The sequence below is a fragment of the Aspergillus viridinutans genome, assembly GCF_018404265.1.
Source record: "Aspergillus viridinutans IFM 47045 DNA, scaffold_3, whole genome shotgun sequence".
NCBI classification, from domain to species: Eukaryota; Fungi; Ascomycota; class Eurotiomycetes; order Eurotiales; family Aspergillaceae; genus Aspergillus; species Aspergillus viridinutans.
In genome coordinates, this window is record NW_025091219.1 from 2,604,544 (window position 1) to 2,626,370 (window position 21,827).

At 47.9% G+C, this 21,827-nt stretch overlaps 4 protein-coding genes across 4 annotated transcripts; 1 reads left to right on the forward strand and 3 right to left on the reverse strand.

The window, feature by feature from the left end:
- Positions 1-2,935: 2,935 nt before the first annotated feature.
- On the reverse strand, positions 2,936-3,751 carry Aspvir_005834 (GLTP domain-containing protein; the record flags this gene model as incomplete). Its single annotated transcript, XM_043269044.1, has 4 exons — positions 2,936-3,227; positions 3,324-3,442; positions 3,492-3,550; positions 3,616-3,751. 4 exons carry the CDS (start codon positions 3,749-3,751, stop codon positions 2,936-2,938), a joined length of 606 nt encoding a protein of 201 aa, XP_043124979.1.
- Positions 3,752-4,176: 425 nt separating this feature from the next.
- Aspvir_005835 (uncharacterized protein) lies at positions 4,177-7,511 on the forward strand (the record flags this gene model as incomplete). Its single annotated transcript, XM_043269045.1, has 3 exons — positions 4,177-4,296; positions 4,374-6,902; positions 6,957-7,511. The coding sequence occupies 3 exons, from the start codon at positions 4,177-4,179 to the stop codon at positions 7,509-7,511; spliced, it is 3,204 nt and encodes a 1,067-aa protein (XP_043124980.1).
- A 221-nt stretch (positions 7,512-7,732) lies between these two features.
- On the reverse strand, positions 7,733-8,726 carry Aspvir_005836 (putative mitochondrial inner membrane protease subunit Imp2; the record flags this gene model as incomplete). Its single annotated transcript, XM_043269046.1, has 2 exons — positions 7,733-8,105; positions 8,188-8,726. The coding sequence occupies 2 exons, from the start codon at positions 8,724-8,726 to the stop codon at positions 7,733-7,735; spliced, it is 912 nt and encodes a 303-aa protein (XP_043124981.1).
- A 429-nt stretch (positions 8,727-9,155) lies between these two features.
- Positions 9,156-10,279, reverse strand: Aspvir_005837 (macro domain-containing protein; the record flags this gene model as incomplete). The annotated part of the gene is made up of 2 exons (XM_043269047.1): positions 9,156-9,585; positions 9,645-10,279. The coding sequence occupies 2 exons, from the start codon at positions 10,277-10,279 to the stop codon at positions 9,156-9,158; spliced, it is 1,065 nt and encodes a 354-aa protein (XP_043124982.1).
- Positions 10,280-21,827: the final 11,548 nt, after the last annotated feature.

Consider the following 21,827-nt stretch of genomic DNA (forward strand, 5'->3'; position numbering starts at 1 on the left):
GCTAATCTAAGCCTAGGTTGCTACGCACTACCTAGGTTTAGAGGGCTGCCAAGGATTATAAGCGAGATCGAGCCTGGAACGAACCTGCCAGGAACAGCATAGACACGCACTCTGCTGTCTCTGCAGACTGAAGCTGGGGGTTGTTGATGTGGACCTTGTCCCGTAAGTAGTCCCGCCAGAGCATCAACACGTGCAGGGGTGGCAGTTTCGAAAAGCAATTACGAATTTGCGATGGGTGAAGGAGATTAGCGACGGATTATCTATCCTCTACTGGTAAGGTCGCGAAGCCGAAACTGGTATCTACATAATGGAATTATGGAGCACGGCTGGTGAGCGGCAGAGGTAACATAGCCATTATAGCCACCACCATTATTTGTCAAGCCTGGACATATGACCGAGGCTAGACGAGGAAAGTGGGCATTCGCCGTCGGGGATCTCGATTGCGGGGATTCTCGTTCGTCAATTCTTGAGAGACTTGAGAGACGGGGCACACACAATCCAGCGCCAGCGGACCAGCCAGTTCAGGTCTTCAGAAATTGCGCGGGATTTCACTGGATGGCAGTCCGCGGGGACGGAGACCGCCGGGAAGTACTGAAACTCAAACGTGAGCATTATTACTGACAGGTTGGAGTTGACAGATGACAGGATGTCGATCTGATCCAGACAAAAGGTTCTGAAGGCAGTTGAAGTTGAACCATTTCACACTCTGTCATCCCTGGCTGAACCCTGCTTCTATATAGCAATATCGACGAAAATTCAGTCAATATGTATCCTGGTTCACTTACCCATGGAAGTCGAGTTTCTAGCAAACCTAAGCAAAAATCGCACACATTGGCCGACGAGGATCTTTGCCATCATGGGCAAAAGAAGGACATGGTTGCGAGTTGTACCAGCCCACATCTCATGCGCCTAAGTCGCGCTAACGATGGCTACTAGTGGTGCATAACAATAGTTATTAATAATAAGATTCTGCTCTCTTCTCCGTGCGTAAGCGTGGAAGCATGAAATCTTTGACAAGGAATGCTACCATGGCGTTGGGTTGAACGGTTGAACCTACATTAGCCCGCTTGAGGATTAACTATACAATCAATCTAATATAATTGTGTGGCGCGTCAAGTCTGCAGAAGCAGAAAGTCTTGTGTAGTGTAAACGGAGTAGAGTTCGGCTAGGCTAAACTCAGGCTTGTCTTCAGCAAGGGTGAACTGCCGAACAAGATTCAGAATCGGGAACAGACGCTTCCAGACAATCGATATTCAAGCATCTTGTCAGTCTCGGCGATCGACAATTGCAACATTTTGATCGTCCTTATGCAGCCGAAGTTAACTCATAATGGCTACGATCTGCGAAACTTACTCTGTTCTGTATTGCACAGAAAGAGCTAGTGTTCTAGATATTCTCCCCGACGCTTATTACAAGGGTACTCCTGGATCTCTAGATAATCAACCTTTCGATCAGCAATGCTGTGTACGAAATGATGTCCAGTCCAGACCCGAGACTCTGAACTCGAGGCCTTCTGGAGGTGACACGGCTTGTTTCAAAGCACGTTGGCTAGCGCCTACATGTTGTCGATCAGCTAGTACAGAAGGGTAGAACAAAATCAACTTTCGAAGTCAGTATCTTAGGTTTTATCTCAGTTAGCCAGCTTGCCACGGGACAAACCTATTGATCCTTCACCCTAAATGCGTTCTCTGCAAGTCTGGAACGGGCCAAGGTATGATCCTGGAGCTTGGTATCGGCGGTCCAGATTCAATACACCCACGTGGGTTTATCCTGCTCAGTTGATAAGCTACTTCCAACGGATGGCTTTGGAGCTTAGATACTTCTCAACTTACTCACCCTCTGGCCGAGAACATTGCCGGACGTTGACTCATTGACGGCTTGAAGCAACTGAGACTTTCTGAATAGGGCAATCTTGTCTCCTGTCAAGCCAACTTGTCAGCTCGCTTAACGGACGTTAGAATCCTAAACAAAGTGGATCCTCATCAGAAATGGAAAGTCATGTCCTTTCGTCTCCGCCGGACTGATCCATCTTCTGCAGTCTGACTATTACAGCGCTGTATCGTCTCCTTAGCAGAGATTTAAAGCACTGAGGCATGCGTCCTGCCTTTTAACATCCGTATAGAGTATTCACGTTGGACTTTGTCTATCATGCTCGGCACCACAACGCGAGACCAGAAAATTTACGGAATACGATCATAGTAGACTGCATCATTGTCGTAAGAGATGGATGAGCTGATGCTATTGACCTTGTCAACGGTGAATGATGATCTGGCGCAGTATCTTACTCGAACAGAACCTGCATATGAGTACAGGTTCTGTTCCGCGTGTAAGGATTGCCCCTGTCAGGTATCTTGATAGCAGGGTGACATCGTATCATTCTGCTTGACTCGCAAACGTTCTCCTGAAATAGCAGCTTATCAATGTTTCATCAGTCTCAAATTGTCTCGGTTTATATCTACTCTAGTACTAGCTGAGTTCAAGTTCTTGTTCTCAAGACCAATCGGCAAACTATTTATCATCTGCTGGCACGGTTCTGGAGGTGATAGGCCGAAGTATGATGATGAAGTCGGTGGGGTGGGTTCATAGCTTCCAGTTCTTCTCTTGTCGAGTAAGTGATTCTATAGAATAGAGTGCCCTTATATACAAATGCTAGAGCCTCTTCACATCTAAGAGAAATCTCATCTATTATGGTTAATACAGCCAGGCTCGAGCATCTTGATACTGCGTGTCTTGAAATATACCCAAGGTTCGGTTGCTTTCAAAGCAAATGGCTGCCTGGCCTGCTATATCCTATTAAGCTGGATCACAGCTTATCATCTCACAGATGCTATATATGTACACACTGACAATCCTTAACGCTTGGTAACACATACAGTGAAAGCGGTTCGGTGGCAGAAGCCTAGGAACTTCTATGCTGTACTCCTGCAGCATGTGATTACCACTTCGCCTCCTTGCTACTCAGGAACGCGTTCAGAATTGCGACGATCTTCTCCAAAGCCTCAACCTCCCGCTTCAAGGCAGCATTGACCTTGCCGGAGTCGCTACCGAGTTTCTCGTAGAAATCCTTCCTGTAGGGCGTGGCAGACATTGCGGCGGAGAAGATGGGCTTGACAACGAACGAGTGGTGGGGCTTGAGTGTGTTGCCGTAGGCTTCGCGGAAGGAAACCGACAGTTCAGTCTCCTTGTCGAGGTTGTGACGGAGGGCTTGAACGGTGAAATCAAGGCCACTGTCGAGAACATAAAATGTTAGTTTCACTGTCATCTCGCCAAACGTACTCTCGACTTATTTTATGTCCACCTGCTGGTGCATGCGGAGAACGTACCGGACCAGCCACAACAATCCCTCGGTGGCAACGTGCTTTCCAGTCTTCAATTCGTTCACGACAAGTGCCTGGAGAGTCTCAGACTCAGCAGGGGCAGCCAGCTGCCTGTCTCTAACTTTCTATACCGACGTTAGTATTGCTACAGTGGACACGTAAAATGGATGATACCTTAATGTTCCCAAGGAGGTCGTTCTTGACGGGGGCAAAGCACTTGCTACCGAGGAGATCTAGAACAGGCATTGGGTCAGAACCAGCCTTCACAGTAGCTCATAGAAATTCATTAGGCACATACCGAACAGGGTCACCAAGGACTCAGCTGCCTCAAGGAACTCAGTGGTCGAAATGCCATTGTCATTAACAGGAACATCGGCGAAAGATCTCTTGAGAGTATCGAACCAAGTACCACCAGGGGGAATAGCAGCAGCCATTGTGAAGAATGTATTTGAACACACAAAAATGTACAATTAAAACCAGCGAGAAGATAGAAATGAATAATGATGATGGAAATTGAGGGGAAGAGACAGCTATCAACAACAGCTGAGCTGTCACTCACCGCCAGTACACGCAAGCCACAATGGGCGCGACCCCTGAGCATAACTGCAAACAGTAAAAACACAGCAAACTAAACAAATGGTGCAAACGGTGCAACTGCACATGCGCCATGACATCATGGCCCTTGACATCAACGATCCTCTGGTGCCTGAGGAAGCTGTTTCCCTGCTGTTTCAGAATGTCCTCCACTTTTGAATATCAATCCCTTGAAAAATGCCTCGATTACACAACGTAGACTAATCCACCGATGGTTTGCATGCAATTTTTCTTCTGCTAAATACGGGGGTTGCGGTGAAGTCCGATGAGTACTCAGAGCCCTGCTGATCAGAATGTCAGCGCTGGGAGAATGGAGACAGCCCAAAGCGTGTTCCACGAACATCAGCATGGGCTTGAGCCAGGGTCTTTTACGGCCGAAAGATTAGTAAGTATCCTGTCAATAGGTTCACTGGGAAGATGCAACTTGTATGAGATACCACGAAGCTGACTGACGGCTTCAAGCGATATGCCTCCGGCTATCACCTGCACATGACAAGTAGGAGATTTTTCATCGGACCAATTCCCGAGGGCTGGCTGCAGCACCACCGCAAGCACTGGTACAAAACCAGACTCGAGTTTCGGAACTATACTTCGAGAGCTGTTACGTTCACCGCAGACACAACCACTCCTGCCGCAGATCAGTCGGAACCAGAAGCAGCCTCATCATCTGCTCGAAAGCTTGATACCTCACTGGCTGATACTACGATTCAGGTGGAGATTGAAGACAGGTCAGAAGAGGAAGGTGATGATCGGGAGACGGATGAGCAGCCTGAAGACCTCCAGTCCATACCGTATCCTTTGACAGAGGCTGAAGCTCCCCCAGGGGGTATAACTGTCCTAGATTCGTCCCAGGAACAGAGCCAACCGCAGCTCAACCATGAACCATCTAAGAAGAAAAAAGGTGCACCGACAGCATATTATACAGCTAGAGAAAGCAATCCAGGAACAGCTGAGCAAGGTTACCGCACAGCCGAAGCAGAAAGCAACCGGACGTTGAGTATCCCTAGCCAAGAAGATGCTAGTCAGTCATCTCCCGTGGCACCCGTTAGCGAATCTGGCTCTACAACGGCATTGCTAAGGCCTAGTTTGCGTTCTAAAGGGAAAGGGAAACTCAAAGCCTTGTCTTCTGCCAGCCTTGGGCGACAGGAGCCGCAGAGTGAAAGAGACGACGATGTGGTTGATCCTCGACTGAATAGATATTCTATAACTTCACTCGGCGGGAAAGTGAAAAGCTACAAATTCGATGACAAGCTCATGGACAGACAGCAACGGCTAATGTCCCGTATAGCCTACACATATGATGTGCTCTCAGGAAATCGTCGACAACGGCGCAAGCTGCGTGAGGGCGAGATTATCCGAGCGGAGAGGATGCTTGTTCGCGTCGAGGTGACAGTGCAGAAAGAGCTCCCGAATGACTACACTGAAAATGATAGCTTGAGGTTGGAAACGAAGGTTGCAGAGAGTTGGAGGGAGTTTCTTGTCGTCTGTCGGCTAACATCCGACGTGGAGTCACCTGTTGCGCTTCAGATGTATAAGACGCGCGTCGTTCCGGAGATACAAAAGTCAAATTCTAGGGTCAAACCCTACTACGAAATTGCCTTGAATCGCAAGAATACCAAGGTAAACCTATACTCTTGCTTGGATAAGACCATTGTGATTTGGAAACCCTGCAAGCGTGGTACAAAGATATACATAATTCGGCCCAAATCCGCAGTGCATGCCACTGAGTGGTTCACGTTTATATATCAAGTATTGGGGCGGCACCGTCCAAGTTCATTAGCCATTAATGTTCCTGATTTGGGCGTTTCTCTTGTCTTCCAAAATCCTTTTGAGCAGTTGGAGTCCAAGTGGGAGACCCGGGAGGGGGACAATAGCGATGGCACACACGGTCAATCGAAAGATCGCGTAACCGATGTTGCTGCGGCTATCCTTCGCGGTTGTATGGACCTACTGGAAAACCGCACCGAATGGGCAGAAGTGCTACGCGAGTGGTCGAAAACCGAGAAGATGGGCTTGGCCTGGAAGCGCTACGACAGACTGGAGTGGGTGGTTGGCCTGGGTGAAGAGAAGATGTACGGATCTCTTGCAATGCAGACCACCCACCAGCTTCAGCTGCGACCAAGGCAACACTATCAGACATTCGTCAAGAATGGTGATGCGAAACTCGAAGAGCCGCAACCCGTGGAAGGCTTCCTGGTCCGTTTGACATCTCAGAGAGGTGTGCATCAACGGATGAACAGGATGTTTTTTAAGCGCCTCTATTTTTTCACACAAGATCATTATCTTTTGTTTTGCAGACCAGCGAAAGCCCTGCCTCCTACTCCCCCGAAACTCTGCTCGGACGAGGCTGGCATACCCTCAGCGCAGCAGATATTGAACGAGATGCCTCTCTCATATGACGTTGATCCCTTTCCAATCCATAACGGTGAGATCACATGGATGTCTAGCGGGAATGAGGCCCACCTGAAGGAGCATGATCAAAACGCCTATGCACATGCAAAAAGGTCCATGCACAATCTCACCCATGCGGATGGTTTCATCGATCTTTGTAAAGTTCGGGAGGTACGTCAAGTGTGGCGTGGCAGCTCCCCTGCCGATCCAAACATTCGTGAAGGTCCCGATGTCGAATTCAACCCTGAGACGCAAGACACCCATCGGGATGATGGTGCAACAAAGCAATTTGACGATGATCGAACTTTTGAAATGGTACTTGACAATGATCTTGTTGTTCGATTGCAAGCGTATGACATGACCACCAGGAACGAATGGATGAAGAGAATGGACGCACTGGTCAAATATTGGAGAGCCCGCGTTGCGGCCGACTCGGTCGAGCTCAAGGCGATTCGGCAGCGCAATCTAAAGATCTTGGGCATCGATGAAGGAATTGAGTCTGTGGTAGGACAGTTCTCCAAGGAATGGGAAACAAAGAAGTCAGAAGCATCACCCTTGTTGCACAACATATGTACTCTATCGGGTTGCCGGACAATAAAGGTACGCCGTGCGAAGCTAGTGCAATTGAATCACATACTGACCATAAGGTTGCAGATGTCCGGTCAGCTCTTTCGAAAGCCTCGCCGCCACTCTACCTTCAAGAGGTGCGATGTCATTTTGGCTGCCGGGAAGCTTCTGATCTTCCGTAGCTCAGTGCGGAAGCGTACTGGTGTCGAGATTCCTCATATTCATCAGAGTCTCGAAACCACATTGGATTTGGAAGACTGCTACATCTACTCGGGTCTAATGACCGAGTCAGATCTGCTCTACGCAAACCGGACTTTCGACAGCAACCATCCGGGTCACCATGCCTTACCTCGCATTTATCTTTCATCCGATGTCTACACCACCTGTGACGAGGATACAGCTATCTCGTTCGTCGTCTGGCAGCCTCTACGAAAAAATTATTTTAGGGCACAGGAGCTCGGTAAGAGAGGGAAAACGAAGCAGAAGCTCAGGCAGGTGTCTACGCTCGGCGTCCCTGGACGGACTGTGGTATTCAAGGCACGGAGCCGGATAGAGAGGGATCGTTGGGTTATGAGTATTTCATCCGAGATAGATCGATTGCAGGAGGAGAAGCCGGAAGACATCCGCCTAATCAAAACTTAGAGATAATTGATTGGCTTTGTCGTTTCCGGCACTGGCGAGGACAATAGAGGTAGTTCTTCGGGGCTGCTTGAGCCAGACTGTTTCGTTTGAGGCCCTTGGCATATCAATGTTCATGATCACGTTCACGTATCTTACACTCTAATATCAATATACAAATACACACACTATATACAGTGCATCTAGAGAACATATTTGCAAGGAACCGAGGCATAGGACCTTACCTATTCTATTTGAGGTCTTTCCAACTTGACAGCCTCCTTCAACACCCGTTGCCGTACATCTTGACGATAATTCTCCCCAAACCTATGATCTCCATCACCTTCAACAACCCCCTTCTCCCAATCTCGCCAGTTGAGCCACCTAAACTGCGGCCTCAACACAGCAATCACTCGCCCCGTGATAAGACTAATGCTCACAGGCCCATACGTATTACTATCAAGCGACTTCTTCGGGTCCTCCGCATCACCCTCCAACCAGACATGATTGAACGGCACAATCTGCGACGCCTTCATACACGGTTCACGAGTCATGATCCGATCACCGGGGAGGCCGATAACTCGTTTGATGGCGGTGTGTTTAGGATTAGCAGGCGACCTAGTACGACGCACCAGTCAGCATATTCCTTCCATCGATCGCAATCGCATAAACAGAAGTAGAGGTAGCGCAAACCACCCACCGAAACGTAACAAGCATCCCCCGTTCCAACCTCCGTTTCCGCTCCCAGGGCCACCCCGCCCCGCCGAACGGCCACATATTCACCAGCACCATATCGCTCTTCGTATGCATGGCTTCGTAGTCCTCGTTCAGGAAGGGCGTCATTGACGGCCCGCGCACCCACATTACCTGGAGGACATGTTCGGAGAAGAAGATCCCGATTGGGACGATGGGTGCTAGTATGCGGAGGACGCGGAATGTTCGGCGGATGGGTGTTGGGAGGGTCGCGTAGCGTTGGCGGAAGAGGGAGGAGAGAGACGGTCGGTTCGGACGAGGTGATGACTGCGTTGGTGTTTGTGTTTGTGTTTGTGTTTGTGTTTGGGGGAATGAGGGCGAGGGATTTGCGGCGGCGCTGGCGGGTGCGGAGGTGGAGGGTGGTGTGGTCGGCGGGACAGGTAATTTGGATGATCGTATTTTGGCCATTTCCGGCGCGAGGACTCTGAATCTTGAGGTCGTTTTGCCTGTAGGTGGCCCCTCTGGTGTGGGCTGAGGCGGAGGCATGTTTGTGGTTGGTGTGCTCGTGCAGAATGTTATCGGTGCATGTAGCCTCAATTGAGACGATCGGCTTGTTGGGATATTGAGGAAAAGAGAGTGAGCTCTAGGCAAACCAAGATAAGAAAGATATATATTGATCTAGAAGTAAGAATAGGAATTTCTCATTTTGTAGGAAATATCTACTGTCGCATGCGATTGATAAAGATATTGGTAGCGTGACTGGTCTAGAAGCTTGTTTGCAGCGTTTGCATTTTACGTCCAAAGAAAAGCTTCAAAGTTTTGACGAATCAATAATTAACTAGAAGTGAAAAAACGCCATCCATCCGTGCCAGAAACACATGCAACGCCATCATGTCCAATTCAGATCATCGTAGCTGCATCAAGTCGTATTAAGTAGCCCTGAGCTTCCTTTCTGATCAACCTGCCACGTGCAGACTACCAGTCCTTTGCTAGATAGTTTTCTGCTGGGTGAAACGCATCCTTCTCGATAATACCACTGGATTGGACACTCTGTACGTCTGCTGCAGAAGGAGCCCTTTCGATCTCGACAGGTTCATCGTCAAGCCTTTCCGCTGGTCCGCCCTCCGACTTGTCGACTTCCTCCCAATCATCCTCACTTTTATCGTCAATCTTGGACTGGACGCCTTCAGTCTTAGCGTCGACACTTGGTTTGATCTCGTCCGCATTAAGTTTTTGCTTTTTATTTTCGGGCTGGCCTTCCAGGGCAGGGTCTGCAGTGGGTGGGTCAGGGAGTTTGGCTGCGAGAATCTCTGGCGTCGGCGAAGATTCAGCGGTCGCCTCTGCCGGGACTTCGGAATGGGTACTATGGCGAGGAAGGTCTTGCTCAACTGGGGGAAATATCAAGCTATCAACAATCAGTCTCGGGCCGCCAAAAAGGTAAAGAACTCAAGCAACGTCACTTACGGGATGGCTTCCTCATAGGCCACTTCATCCTTTCGCTCGAAGTTGCAGAAAATGATCCTCTCCAGCTTCTCGATATTGCCAGGGCCCTCCAAAAACTTCCGAACCTCATCAAGAACCGCAAAGGCAGCCTCGTTGCTTGGATATCCATAGACACCGGTGCTTATTGCAGCAAAAGCAATGCTCTTCATGTCGTTTTCGACAGCTAACTCCAAGCTTCGACGGTAGCAGCTCCGCAGTAACATCTCAGGTCTGTCGTCGCCCTTTGGCAACTCAAAATGGTAGATTGGTCCAACGGTATGAATAACCTTCTTGCATGGAAGCTCATATGCAGATGTTATTTTGGCATCGCCAGTCCTGCAGAACTTCAGGGTCCGACATTCCGTCAGCAGGTCTGGTCCTGCAGCGCGGTGGATAGCTCCGTCCACACCGCCCCCTCCAAGAAGCGATTCATTGGCCGCATTGACAATGCAGTCGACGTTCTCCAATTTCGTGATGTCGTTTCGAATGAGTGAGATGATGTTATTGAATGAGATTGACGGCTGGGCAAGTGGTGCAGAGGAGGGGACTAGACGACCCAGTTTGTACAACAGCGAGACAGTCGGGATCTCTGCTAGGGGTACAAGCGGAGGTGACATTATGGTAAGAAGTTTGACCCTTCTGATGGGTTGGAAGGCTATTCGATAGGTGTAGGTAGCTCGAAGAGTTGATATGCTGAAAGAAACCCAGTGGACAAGTCAACAGAGAACCGAACCCCGCAGTCCGAAATGGGATCACAAAGAAGGAACCACCAGACAGCTGTATCGTTTCTCGCTTGTAGCGTCGAAGATGAGCTTTAGCAATCGACCTCGGGTGAAGAAATGGAGCTCATGGGGATGCACCAAGCGATTGTTGATGCCATCTCAGTTGTGAAGGTGACAGTTTCCCCGCACGTGATGACACATGATGTGCATGCTTATCGATAAGAGAGCTTTATCTTATCACCTGCCATCATACATCAACAGCTCAGGAGTATTCATTGTTTAAGTCAAAGAGGGGTCATCATCATTGAAGCGACTGTCTGTATCAAACTAGAAGGTAGCCTCAAAGGACATCCTCTCTTCAGAGTTCAAGACTTATGATACGTGCCCACCACAGATTTGTCATATGGACCATAGGGGCTCGGCTGTTTACTGAAAATGGACACTTTGTACGGACTACAGATACAAGCAAGTGGGAAACCATCAAACCAGCAGTTTAGATGGCAAGTAATCTGATCCGACATCTCCTCAGTTTGGATCCGAGATTACGCCGTCCAAATCCGTCATAGAGAAATTCGATGATCCTTTCTTACTGCGCGCTAGCCGAGTGACTTTCCACGATGGTCGTCGGGGTTTGCTGTCCATCCCCAAAGCGAAGCAAACACCGATGCCGTTAGTCCCGGACAATACTTGCCCTCAAAAATGACAACAATGATAGTGACATTATTAATCCCGATTGTGATCCATACGAAAAAGCAATATGATTCCATGACAGGGATTCAATTCCTTTCCACTAAAAGGAACTGGGCCGATTCGCCCAGCAGGGAGCTTGCAAGTGCAACATTCCTTTTGTGGATTGGGATTGGTCCCTGAACAGCGTTGCTTTTCGCTCACTAAGTGGGCTCGTTATGGACCCAATGGAGATAAAAAGGGATAAAATATAGGAACCCCTGTGGACTTGTACAGGATACCATGGCCCTGAGTTGTAATTTGAGAGTCGCAATGATAGTTGCCTTGTACGCTGACATCCAAATATACTTCCCCTAAACTACTTTGTTCTCGATTGCTCCATTTGAAGTCACAATCCCGAAGCCCATCTATTGCAGTGGGTCTAAGAGGTGCACTATGCATTGCGTGGCGCCTACTCGATGAAAGTCATCTTCAAGTCGCAGAGGCAGGGTTATTCAAACATTGATTGCCGCAATTGCATGCGGAGCTTCAGAGTCTTTGGTCATGGCGATACCAGGATGATTCCTGCGTAGGCCTTACCTACTGTGCGCCAGACTGATCATGCTAGTCAGAGTTTTCATGTATCCTTCTTCCTTGGTTTCCTCCCTGGAATTCCCAGCTCCTCGACATCTTCAATTTCGCTGCCGTCTGTGCAACCCCAGGTTGCTCGTCGGAATCCTATTCTTGAGTACTCGACCTATATCAAAAGCCGCTCTTGAGCTCTGAAGAGACATCGTGCTCCTTCCTTGGATTGCCATCGTCTGCAACAGATAGCATTTAAATGGCTATTCTGCAAGGCGTTACCGGACGCTTGGGTCCTTGAGGGTTGACAGTACGCAAGGCCTTGTGAGAAAGGTCCTGAGCCTTGTGCCGCTTTGCCTGCCCACAATTCCGATGCAGTTGCTCAGGTCATGTCATCGCCCTGTCTTTGCTAGGACGAAGCTTTGATTCTTTCCCCCTTTTTCGATTTCTAGAATGCCAGTACACGGTGAAATCTCTCGTTTCTGAAGAAGAACAAGCTATTTATGTGACTGCTTCTGCTTCTTCAGGTTTGACGGACTTTTCAGTCCGCAAACCACAAGTTTTCTGCGATTGATAGTCCCGATATGCAGTCCAGACTCCATCCTCTGTAAGCTCCTCTCTGGGTGTGAGCCCGTCTATGAGACGAAGTTTTCACCCGTTGAGAAGTGCTATGAACAATGATATAAACTTATCAGAGTCATAGTACAATACCCCATCTCTCCCTTCCATCTTGGAGTATTGTCTGTCATGCTGTGTTCAGAATGATAGGGATAATTGAGATAGGTGAGCAACTGAGGGACTTGAGCTGCGATCCGTACCAAAGCCTGAGAGATGCTTAGTTAAGAGTTCATGTAATCAGTATTGCCGTGCATATACTCGTACAGAGTGTGATAAATCATTTCAATTTGTGTACAATCCCAATATGATATCGAGGTTAGCCTGGCCCACAGCAACGCAGTTCTACATGCGAAAGCGTCCTTGAGAGGCCAGCTACTCGCAATTGAATTATGCTATCTTTTCTGCTGGAATATCTAGGCAGCATCTCATGTTAGTCGACACGGTAAATAGTGAATATTGTATCCAAATCGAAGGTGACTCCAGATGGTCGAGACACGCATTGCGCAATATATATTTCCCATCACTATGACTGTCTGTGACAAACACGTCAAAGCAGAACGGTTTGCCTGATGCCTACAAGGCTTCACTGCAATGATAACTTGGCCTCAGCCCTCGTAATCCCAATTATGATCTTCATACTCGTTGAAAGTCCTGTATCATTTGGACCGTATTTCTGGATCTTTGAATTTCGCAAGGCCCTGGTGCTCAATTTCGCGATAGATTAGAATAAAGCACGGAGGAAAACCCCACCAGTGGCCTCATCCCGTTGCCTGTAAACTGCTAGTCTCTCCGTGCCGCCTGAATCCTCGATTACTCCGTAGATAGGGGGATCGGAAATAGCAAGTTTCTATTAATTTGATAGATGTACGGAGTACTATGTAAATCCCAATACCAAGGGACCCGTCTTCGGGGATTAAATTAAATTTCACCCAACCACCGGAATCTGGTACCGTCGAAGTGTCAAAGTAATTTGGTACCGAGTCAGTCAGCCGTTAGTCAGGATTCGAGAAGCATTTAACAGAAGCTAGCGTCTAGAAGAGAGTTGATCGCAATCGCGCTTAGTATTCGTGGGGGAGGTAAACTGTTATTCTTTCGACGGTTATGGGTTAATGCGAGGATCTTATTGATTGATTATTGACCTTGGCGATCCTGTCAAATTAAAATATTTATAGTAAATGGAGTGGGGGTTCAGAGCAACAGAAGCAGACGAATCACGCGAGAAGAGAATCATTACTGTTGCAATATTTGGTTAACTATGGAGAAGATACCTACCGTTCGGGGACCTCCTCTGCTGATTCCACGTGTGTTGCCCGTTAATTTTCCATGAGTCCTCCATCCATGGTACTTTGTATAATGGTACTGATTTTGGATGATGGCTTTGGGCCAGACCTTCCTGCATATTGCGACGATTCCATATTTCAATAATTGCAGTCAAAAATGAAATGATTGATTGGTGAAGGTGAATCCAGGGAAGTTCACCTCAAAGTCATTCCGCTACTGCGTTAGAGAGCTGACCTTTTTCAGGTTGAATATCCATTCTCAGAGATAGACAAATTGATAACACAATGCCAGTCAAGATTTTCTCCGCCACATCGCTGTGCTATCAGGGAACATCCGAGAGGAAGGAAGCAGGCCTGTGAGCATCCCATCCTCAGATGTGCAGAGGACCGAATATGGTACGAATTAAGATTGGAACATCCCTGCTGGCAAAAGTGGGGACGGAAAATCTTCGCCCGCGCAGTAGAAAAGGAAGCACGTTGAGTGGCTGGGATGCTCCCCTGGGGCCCTGGGTGCATCTCCATCGGCCCAGGCAGTCTGTGCTACGATGATGGCGCAGGGAAGCTGGTCTCCTGCAGGTACTGGTAACCTGTCTGGTTCGTCTAGGTATGGAATAATACGGTAGTACTCCGTAAGACCAAGGAGTAAGGACACAATATTCTTGGTTTTTTTCGGCTCCGAAGCAGCAAACTCGGTTATCCACTGCTGGTACTAATTGGGACAGGTGCAGCTGTCCTGTATGAAAGAGGTAATAGCCAAGAGCGCTACTCCGATATGGGAAGTGACACATAGATCGTCCCGACGTCGACGATAGAGATCCAAATCCAATAACCCAGCTTCTGGATTCGTGGTAAAATGCATATCAACTTACATCGATACTCGTAAATGAATGACGACGAGCCAGATATAGCTTGGAAGTGGTAGCAGATGTGACACCTCCTAGTGATCCCTCCGGCCCTCCATATACAATCAACGTACAGTAGGATCCATAATTGTTTATTTGTAAGTCAACATTCAAGTCTGACGACGTCATTTATCTACTTGATACCTTCTGGACATCGTCTCCTGTAACTTTGTGACACTCACGCCGCACTCCAGGTCTCCAATCAAAAATCAAAATAAAGCGTCTGAACGACAATGCCATGTCTGAAAGACAGACTCATATCCATGGTTTACTAATGATCAACCGTCAACCACTTTCTGGAAGAGACGATCAAGATAGCGCTCCTCTGTCCTCTTCTAGAAAGAACTGGGGCTATTCCTAGCCTATCTACTAGTGCTAGACGTTTGACTAGATACCCACCAGACCAAGCAGATTTTTTCCCCCTCTAATTTATATTAAAAGGCTCCATCGCAAACATATAACTCGCCTTATTATAGCCGCTTTCGGCTCGATCGATGAGCACCCTGCCAGACTATTAATTCGTGGCAACACTACGTAATTAATCCTCCATTCAAAATCTAAGTAGCGGTGTGTTTAAGGAATGGACAGATTTTGATGCAAAATCCGGCACAGCTACCTGGCTCCAGTATACTTTGACAGGAGGCGATGTATCTGATCCAACTCCTACAAGTTAGTCACACCCCAGGCGCAGCAAATGCAAGTTTAGGATGAGAAACTGCACAGGTCATCTCTGGTTTCTTTACTCTAGTCGTACAGACGTAAAATAATGATAATAATGAAGTGCTTGACGCATATGTGATGCCACCATTAATCTGCGATAGGCCGACAACAGCACCAAAAACCACGCGCGAGTGGATCAGGAGCCACATTGCGGAAAAGATGCTGTGGGGACAAGGTTCAACGGCCTGTCAAGGAGTCCGTCAGACTCAGGCCTCATTCCTTACTACTAGTCTGCTCTACGCAGTGTGGCGCCACGCATTGCATCGCCTATCGACGCCTTGGCTTACTCTACAGTGTACACTGTGGAAGGGTACATACTACATACCTCGGAATCACGAGCACAGAACGAGGTGCATGATTCATGGTACCACACTGCTTGTGGGAAAGAGGGCTGGAACTTGTTTTCTTTCGATTGGTATCACATGACTTACTACATAGTATTTCTACTGTAACTAGTATTATTTTCTCCTGCTATTAATGCAGCTCTTTGTAACGGCAGTATCGTTGAGACTTGCCGATTCTCCAATTACTGTGGAGTCGATGATGGGGAATAGTCTGAGTCTCTGAGATAAAGCTAAGCGAGATTGATTGATTGATTGTCTCAGAGGGATTCGATGGGCAAGACATCCCCCTGCGACTATCGGTCCTAGTTGCCCCCTGTACAGGCTACGGGGTACATGAATTAATTGATGTCTTACGTAGTAGACAGATAGTGCGTTAGTTGCCCATATTAAGACCTAGCATCAGCACAAACGTCATTAGGGATTAGGATCCCGGAAAGAATAAACTCTAGTAGATGGGTGCGCTTATAATATATCGGATTATAGCTCTAAATGAGCAAATCCTCCGATCTACTTCTTAATACCATGCAATGGCACGACGGTTCCTGACTCGAACTCTCGTACTAGACAGTCAAATCTTGGTGCGCCCGAGACGAAAAATACTGTCTCGTGGGCTACTTCGTATGTCTGTCGCATATCCTCTTCTAAGAAGGTGAACGTCCATGGAGCAAGGACTCCAAAAACGAAAAATATTAGCTGGCGGTGGACTATTGTCTGTGCGATTGATAACTGCTCTATTTGGAGATTGCTGAGTGTCTCCTTATGGTCCTTCTTCAACTACCCGTCTCACCGAAGAAGGGTCATGGGCCTCATGACCAAATGGAGACCAAGGTTCGTGTTTCTATAAGATGAGGGTTAGGGTCAGTGGGGACAGGGTCAATGCTCAATGTTCAGCGAAGACAACCTCTTCTCTGACAAGTGCAAGGGACGACAGCTGTACAGTACGTCCATGAAGGCTGAAATCAAACATGGATGAGAATCGGAGACAGAGAGTTAGCAATGAGCACTAGTCAAGTAATATCGTTCGAGTCCGAACAGGCGGCAGGTAAATTGAATAAAAGCCGTTACAGAAACGAGAAACCAAGGCTCAAGACGGGTCGGTCGAAGGGGCGCATGGCCAGGCGATTCCGGATCGGTCGAGGTGCAGCAGTCCCAAATCTAGTTTGTCCAGTAACCGCCGACGAGGCGTCGGCTCAATCTTGCTTACTGTGACGAAACCCCAGCTGTCATCCTGCCCTTTTGGGACAAGCCATCGGAGAGTTTCCCGGGATGGGCCCACCTGTGGCTTGTGTAAGCCTTGTTTGTATACGTAGTGTGACAAAACTGTAAGCAGTGTAAGGACACAGCGTACCTAAGGTCGTCATACAGTTGCCCAGGTCGTAATGTTGTGAAATTTTACTGTTGCCTTGTACTCCAAATGCAACGTGCTGAAATCCTGTTAGAACTCCATTGGGTTTGTTGCACCAATTGTACACAGTCACTGCATGGGGACTATCTCTCGATGTGTGGCGCCAGGAGGCTTATGGACCACGTAGTGATATGATTTAGGACAGCGGCTTGCGGCATGCTGTCCAAAAGAACACATAAAAGCAGGCTCACTCGGGAGTCGGTCTCGAAGCTGTCATGGTACGGTACCCGAGAGCATGGTGGAACCCCCATGATACCTTGTAGAAGTGCTCTGTGACTTGTCAAGATGTCATGTCTCAATTCGGCAAGTGTTCTGTTCAATTTTCTCCTAGGAACCTGCAATAACCAGATCCAGGAGACGATCAGCTCACAACTAGAATGAGAAAGTGAGCGCGGGAATCTTGATCCCTTTCCTTGGAAGAAAAAGAACGGACAGTGGATAGCCAGTTAGCCACCGTCCCCTGTACCTTAGTCAGAGGGCCAAGTGATGAAAACCAGACCAATCATGGAACGTCACTTCAATTAGGCGCTCTGACGGCGTGCTGCAAATTGCGATCGCATTTAGACTCTTTCCACATGGAGCCAAGTGACGCCGCTCTTTTCCTCTCCCGGAGTACTATCTGATCCTTTCCTAAAGTAGCAGAACGAGAGAGTTCGGTTCCATAGCTTGGTACTCTGTAAGTTGCGTGCGGTTTTGTGAACTGTCCTGGACATGACCAATCTCCACCTAAGTCAGCATTCGAGCGACGCCAATTCTCAACGGTTGTGGCTAACGGTGCGTGGTCTGTCATATCTGGCGCTGTCGATCTCCTCGCTTCTCGTTCAACACCATCTTCAACTCCGTGATCGATCATCAAAGACGGGATACTACCGTCTGCAATCTGCATGTCAAGGGGTATTTCAACAGCAACGGCTATTCCAGTTATGTCACACTTGAAGCTATTATTGTTCAAGTTTTCAGAAAGCCAGCTGCAATTGTTATACCTTGGTTGACTGAAAGATAGAGTAAAACTAGTCACGAAGAGGACCTTGAGTGTGCCACAAAACAAAAATCTTCTTGCAGTTTCTGAGAAATTCTGCTATGGACATAGGCAGCTGGGGTGAATGAACGGATGGGATTGTTGTAGACAAGTCAGTACACTGCTCAGCGCTCCCTAGTCGACTGGATCCACTGTGATTGCTCCCAGACTTCAAGGTTGCTAGTTTAGCTAACAAACCAAGGACACCGTAATAGTACGCTCTTTGATCAAGGGCTCGGCTTCTGTACTCCGTACCATGACGCAGAATCACACAAACGGTTACTTGCAGCAGTAACCATTTACCGCAATGGCATTATACCCAATGGCTAAGCACAGCTTTCAATTGCTTCTCCGGAAACTGAATGACTCGATAATATGGGCATCTGTTTCTGACTTGAGACAGGAGCCGTGCAGCGGTCGCTGAATCTCCTGCAAAGATCCATGTTATTCTGCGCAGGAAGCATGCAAGACCACTCAATGATAGCTTGCATTCACAATGATCTTCGGTGTATATTCATGCTGATATCAGGATGCAGTCGGTCTCAGTTGCAGAAATCAGGATGTCGTTATTCAAGCAGATCTTCTTCAACGTTCATCAGCTCTCGCTCTTACCGTCCATGATCCACGAGTGCTAGTGCCAATGATCGAGCATCAGCCATTCCTTACTCGGGCAAAGTAGAACAGCTCGTCAGGTCTATGGAGACATCGGAACAGTCACTCCGACGACGATCAAGCGATATTCTAGTTCGATGGCATCGGTCGCATACAGCATGCAAGCGACCATCCTGCATGCTTGTATTACTGGCTGACTGGCTCTGATCATCGGCCTGAGCTTTGCAACCCCCCCCAAATCCTGAATCAGGTCCAATTTTCGGTAAGTTATTGGGGTTTGCCAATATCTTCTAGCTCGTCGGACTTGTGGTAATTATTAAACCCGACTTTACTCAATACATGCACCACGGCGCACCTCCCTGCGACCGTCAGTCAAGACCGGGTCCTCAGCAGTGCTAACGCCCATTACTCACCACGTAGGCGTACTGGGAAAAATGGTTGGAGAAAATACTGACTCGAATGTTTCACGAGTTAAGATACGGAATAGCACTGGCAGCAGAACTTAGTTTAAAGGATCGTTAGTCCAAGCTGGACAATACTCGGTGTCTCATAATCAAACCTCCATCGGGGCACCAAGGAATATCATAAACTTGGGGTCGATGGAGGAGAAATCATGAGTATTGATCCAGCATGCGAGTTGCCTTGCCAATGGTGTTCTGTTATTCTTCCTTCCCATCATAATGCTGTCCTGGTGACTCCTTCTCTTCCTTTTTTCAATGCCTTGTTCTCTCTTCCGGGGCTTGCTTCCACTTCGGGAACGCATTGACCAAGAGAAACGCTCGGTGCAGGAGCTCTCGTATCTACCTGCATAAATTCAATATAGATCCTACCGCCACATGCCACTAAGCCGTTAGTGTTTTATCAATCTCCATGTGACAAGTAGATGGCGATGCAATTCGTCCCTAGTTGACGATATCAGTGCATTACCAATGAACTATCGCCTTCACATCTTGCCGTCTCGGGGAAAAGATAGTTTTATCTTCGAAACACGATGGATAGCGCCATCTGCTGGCGAGTAGTTTAGCTGTTTAGCTGTTCAGGCTTTCAGCACGGCTAGCGTGCTCGTAGAAGGCAACGCAGCAGGACTTTGCAAAGCCGAGGCTTTATGTTTTGTGACTCTCCGTAAGATTGCAGGTTGATATCGTTACTGTAGTACTAGACTACTCTCTGTACTCCGTACTCGGCCATAGACATCGGTTGAAACTGATAGTGTGGTACGCTAACCTAAATCGCCTGGTACAGATCTTGCATGTCTAGTAAATAACTAAATAATGAGCATCTATTATTAGGAAGATAAGGCCGGCCACGCATAGCACAGGCGGCAGGACCGTGTGAGTTGTGATCTGGTCTGACAAGCCAATCCCGTGATGACAGGAGAAACAGGGGCTGGGGCAAAATAGAAAGATAAATCAAAACACAAGACTGAAAATAAACTAGACCAGAAATTTCCAGGATTCATGAGAAGGTTGGTAATCACGGAGAGGAGGAAAGTCAAAACAGGAGGATAGTTAGCAGATTGAGTTTATCTTCATGGGTCGCTGGCTCGTGAGCATGGGCCCAGCTGCTGCTGAGGAGCGCCCCCAAGGAGCGCTATTTTATCCCTTCAAACCTTAGCTGTCAAACAGGGACACCTCAAAAACTTCGTCGGCACAACTTGAAGAAGAGCACAAGTAATGCCAGAAGAAAAATGGATGTCCATTATGCTGGTTCAGTTGAGCTTTTCTCACTGTGTTCGTGCGTCTGGATTTAGACATCGATAGAGACAAATCATATGTGGACAGAATGCAAAGTACCGCACTAGGCAATACTTGGCAGCGATCTAAGCCTCATATTGATCGAAGCATGCACGATAAACTCGAGGGGCAAGGACGATGGTACTCAGTTGCAGACTCGCAGGTGGCACGGAGTACATATCTAGTACGAAGATGTTACAGATTTAGAGCGCAGTGGGCAACCACTACTACCTCAGATGCCAGTAGGACGGCAAACTCTCATCACAACCGTTGACAAGACGGATCACATCTGTTTTCCCCTAATCCCTGACCTATCATTATTATTTCCCCATCAGCCATGCTGGATGAGACCTAAAGTGTCCGGTAACTATTTGTCTTCTTTCAGCTTCCTGTTGTACTCGGCGTTCTGTAGGAAGGCGAGGTTGCATTAATACCCCCTTCCATTTTTCCTTGTAAATTGGACAAGTGACTGTGTTGGGCTGCTTGTAATAAGTACCTTGGAATGAAAATAAAGATAGCATACCGTAGGAAGTACCACTACTACGTACTACCAACAGATGCATGCATATGGGGATCTGTGCATGCGGCCAGAAAGGGAAAGAGCCCGAGTCTGACAGAAAACCGTTACTGTATCAACGAGTTCAATCTCAAGTCAACACTGCGTACTCCATGGCTAGCCAACGACCATGGAGACAAGGTTGGAGGGAAAAACGGCATTAATACTTAAGAACTTAAAAAGAACTTAAAATCTTGAACCGTACCATTTGAATGGGTGCGAGTCAAGGTTAACCGCAGAAAATGACCTAATCAGAGTCCACAAGTTACGTCAATCCGCCATGCCCATGTGGGATGACATGGACCAATTTATCAGGTCGTAAGATTCATGCGCTCATCAATCATTCTACCTCCAATAGGATGGCCCAGATCGGTTGGACGGCGGAGCAGGTACCTTTACAATCAAACGGACCAAGCCAACGTGTGTGTCACAGGCCCATGTACGTTGTTGTGTCTCGGTAATTGAGAGCGATTGCGGGAGGTTGGTGCTGTGGAGCGTGATATTGGGAAATGCTGCCTGCGCGACCGTCAAACGAAGAGTCGAGGATTTCCCGTTTCTTGACCACTTCAAGGCCAGCTGCGATGTATGCTACATTGATTGATAGGGCAGACATGAGACAGACATGCGATTCGTTATCTGTTTCGGGGAATTGGCCCGACACTGGCTGTTGAGAATAGTAACAAGGTCCAGCTCAAAGATAGACATCCTCCGCCTCACCAACCGATCGGCCGTTGTCCGCCCTCCCCTAGACCAGGGAGATGCTTGATCATTTATATCGACGTCATAGGGTCCTTCTCATAACAACAGATCGCTATCCTGTAATAATAATAAAATATTAGTAGAAATTGGGAACTCATCCTGGAAATGTTTACTGTACTGGCACGGTACCTTACGGAGCACTCAAACCTCATGATGACGATAATTATGTCACTTGGTGAGCGGCTATGCCCGAGATCTCAAGCAAGGGAAAGCGGGGAGCAGTCCTGCGTACCATGGAACGAACTCCT